Source organism: Protopterus annectens, chromosome 8.part0 (assembly GCF_019279795.1).
Source record: "Protopterus annectens isolate FY-2018-M chromosome 8.part0, PAN1.0, whole genome shotgun sequence".
NCBI classification, from domain to species: Eukaryota; Metazoa; Chordata; order Ceratodontiformes; family Protopteridae; genus Protopterus; species Protopterus annectens.
This window is the reverse complement of record NC_056741.1, coordinates 1,011,377,471-1,011,380,801: the sequence shown is the minus strand read 5'-3', so window position 1 is coordinate 1,011,380,801 and position 3,331 is coordinate 1,011,377,471. Positions and strand designations below refer to the sequence as shown.

At 47.1% G+C, this 3,331-nt stretch overlaps 1 protein-coding gene across 1 annotated transcript in view; it reads right to left on the bottom strand.

Annotated features, from left to right (window-relative positions):
* FBL (fibrillarin) overlaps positions 1–2,326 on the bottom strand; it is a 234,594-nt gene extending 232,268 nt beyond the window's left edge. Inside the window, exon 1 of the mRNA XM_044079354.1 lies at positions 2,297–2,326. Coding sequence (XP_043935289.1) covers positions 2,297–2,326 — 30 coding nt within the window. The remainder of the gene's footprint in view (positions 1–2,296) is intronic.
* Between the last annotated feature and the right edge of the window lie 1,005 nt (positions 2,327–3,331).

Sequence of the window (3,331 nt, the reverse complement as noted above, 5' to 3'; positions counted from 1 at the left end):
AGAGAGGCTACTGTGTAGCAGGTCAGCTAAGTAATCCAGGATGAAAGGGAGGGAGGGAGGGCTGCGCCGTATTGGCTCCCTTAGCCTGAATTCAGGCGCAGAACCTTTTCCATTTGTCAGCATAAGACTTTCTAGTGCTAGGGCATCTGGCCTCACATACAACGTCTAGAACCTGTTTACTGAGGTTGGCAGTTGATCAGGGGTTAGGGAATAAGCCAAGCTGCCAAACTGAGTGTCTGCAATTCGGATGCATGAATTCCCCTTCCCTCTGGGTTAGGAGGTTTGGAATCTGAGGAAGATGCCAAGGTGGCAGTGGGGACAGGCTGCGCAGCAAGGAGCATCAGTGCTGGTGAGGGCAGTCTGGGGCTATAAGAAATGTCCTTGGTTTTTCCTCCTTTATTTTGAGCAGTACCCCAGGGATGACAGGTAGCGGAGGAAAGGCATAGACCGACAGATAGACCCAGGGGAAGGACATGGCATCCACTTTCCAAGCCATGCAGTGATGCTCCCCGGTGCAGAATTTGCTGAGCTGATGGTTGGTGTGGGAGGCAAAGAGGTCGACCTTCAGGGTACCCCATTTCTGAGTTACTAGGGTGAAGGTTCTTCTGTTGAGCTGCCACTCATGTGGGTCTAGAAGATTTCTGCTTAACTGGTCTGCCATAGAGTTGAGAGAACCTGGTAGGAATTGTGCTAACAGATGGAGTTGCATGGCAGAGGCTGTGTGCCAAAGGGTCATGGCCAACCTGCATAAAGGGAAGGAGCGAGTCCCTCCCTGCTGGTTGATATACCACATTACAGTGGTGTTGTCTTTTGTTCAGGAGAGCCCATGGGGAGAGAAGGGGCTTGAAAGCTATCAAGGTGTGCTGGACAGCCATCATCTTTTTTTGGTTGATGTGCAGAGGGATTTGCTGTGGGGTCCATTGGCCCTGTATGCACCTACCGTGCAGGTGCGCAACCCAGGCATAGTCTGATGCTTCTGTGGTGAAGGTCTGGGTGGCGGGGGGTGGTGAGAAGGTAGCCCCTTGTTGTGAGAGCATGCTGTTGCCCACCAAAGAAAATCTTTTCTGAGGCAAGGAATTATAGGTATAAGAGAGTCTCCAGGTCTTGAGTGTTGACAGCAAAGGCTTTTTATGCACCACTGAAGTTTCCTCATATGCAGTCTGGCATATGGAATGAGTAGTATGCAAGATGCCATGAACCCCAGAGCTTGCAGGATCTTCCTTGCAGATAGCTGGGGTCTGGTGGCTAGTTGAGAGAAGTAGGCAGTCAGGAAAAATTTGCTTTTCTGGTGTAAGGAATGCCATCTGAGATGCTGTGTGTCCAGGCTTACTCCCTGGAATATAATCTTTTGGGTGGGCACCTGTTTGGATTTTTCGTTGATTGTGTACCCTAGGGAGGTCAGTAGGGACTTTACAAAGGCCAGGTGCTTGAGCAGCTTTTCCTGGCCATCTGCCTGAATTAGGCAGCCATCTAAGTATGGGTAAATCTGGGTATTCCTTTGTCTGCAAAAGGCAATGGCCAGAGCCAGACATTTTGTGAAAACTCTGGGAGCAGTAGGTAAGCCAAAGGGAAGCACAGAGAACTGAAAGTGCTGAGATCCTGCCCTGAAACGGAGACATTTCCTGCATGATTCCCTGATAGGAATATGGAGGTAGGCCTCTTTTAGATCCAGGGTGTCTAGCCAAGCATCCTTGGACAGCATGGGTAGCAGCTGCTGGAGGCTGAGCATTCTGAATTTTGGGATCACCAGGAAGACTTTTAGAATGGCTAGACAGAGGATGGGGCACCAGGTGTCCTGTTCTGGGTACCAGAAAAAGTCTGGAGTAGAAACCTTGGCCTCTCTGTTCTGCAGGTACGTGCTCTACTGCCCTCATAGTCAGCAGGAAAAGGACTTGCTTTTGCACCTCTGCCCACTGGTTTGGAGGTAGATCTGGGAACCCTTTTGGGGTAGGAAGGGCATGGAAAGAAATCTATCCCTGGGACACTATGTTGAGAGCCCATGTGCTTGCATGAAAGGAGAGTTTTCCTCCTAGGGGTAAGTGAAGCTGGGCAGACGGAGGGGGTGGGGGAGGCGAGTCATTGTGAGTTCTTACCATAAGGGGGTGGCTTAGAACTCCCTGGTTTTGAAGTGGAGGTAGTCCACTGCTTAGATCTCTGCATTTCCTGTGGCTGCTGTCTGGAGGGTCTGGTTCCCCAGAGTCTGGGCTGGACTGGCTTAGTGGGAGTAGTAAGGACCAGTGCTTGGTGGGACCAAACCTGCTCAACCTGGGCGGCTGGACCTGTAAGAAATACTTACAGTCTGCATAGGTTTTGCTTTTTCTTCCATCTTTTTTTAAAACCTCTTCTGCCTTAGTACCAAATAAGTGGTCTTTGTGCAAGGGGGCATCCAACAATTTAGATTTGACATGGTCTGGCAAGGGCTGTTCCTTAAGCCATAAATGCGTTCTAATGACAGATCCGGTGACTGCTGCCCTGCAAGAAGCTTTTAGGGCATCAAAACCACAGTGCAAGGTGTGTGTTTAGTTACTTGACTTGCAGAATGCATTAACTCTTGTAACTCTTTAGATTCTGCACAAGCAGGAAAGAAGACATTTTTTTGCTTGAGGAGTTCCATAGTATGTTGCTGAAATTTTAGCACATGGAACTGACAATTTAGCACCCTGATAGCAAGAGAAGCTGAGGTGTATACTTTTTTTTTATCCCATCTGTCTAGTGCTCGGGAATCCCTATCTGAGGGGGTGGGATTCTTAGCAGAGGTTGCTTTAATCCCTTTAGGCCCTTGAGAAATTACCTCAGGGTCAGCAGTAGGATTTTTAAAAAGAAAACTTGAGAGTCAGGGACTCTAGTACCTTACAACAAATAAAAACAAACTTTTGTTTTTTTTTTTTATTTTATTTTATTTGTTGTGAAGTATATTTATGTCCAGTGATCCTTCCACTACAGTGCCTAAGATTCTTAGGCTAGGATTCTTTGGATTCCAGTCAAACTACCATAGAACAATTTACTATGTCCTTGGGTGAAAAAACAGGTGTACGACCAGCCCAGGATGAATCTACTAATTTTTGGAAGAAGTTCCTACAAAGAACAGCAAAGAAGAACTAATGATCCTTTTTCCTGTATTGGACAATGAGCAGGCAACTCCAACAGACACAAGAGGTATTTGACAAAGTAGACAAATTAATGTCAATAGAACTGGCAGTCCACAAACTAAGTTTACAGAGATATTTGGAATTGGACATTACACCTCGTAGCTTAAGAGCCTTTAAAAATCCTACTATCCCTTTTGATATGAAAGATGAGAATGACAAATTTCCATCTAGGTGGGTAGCCG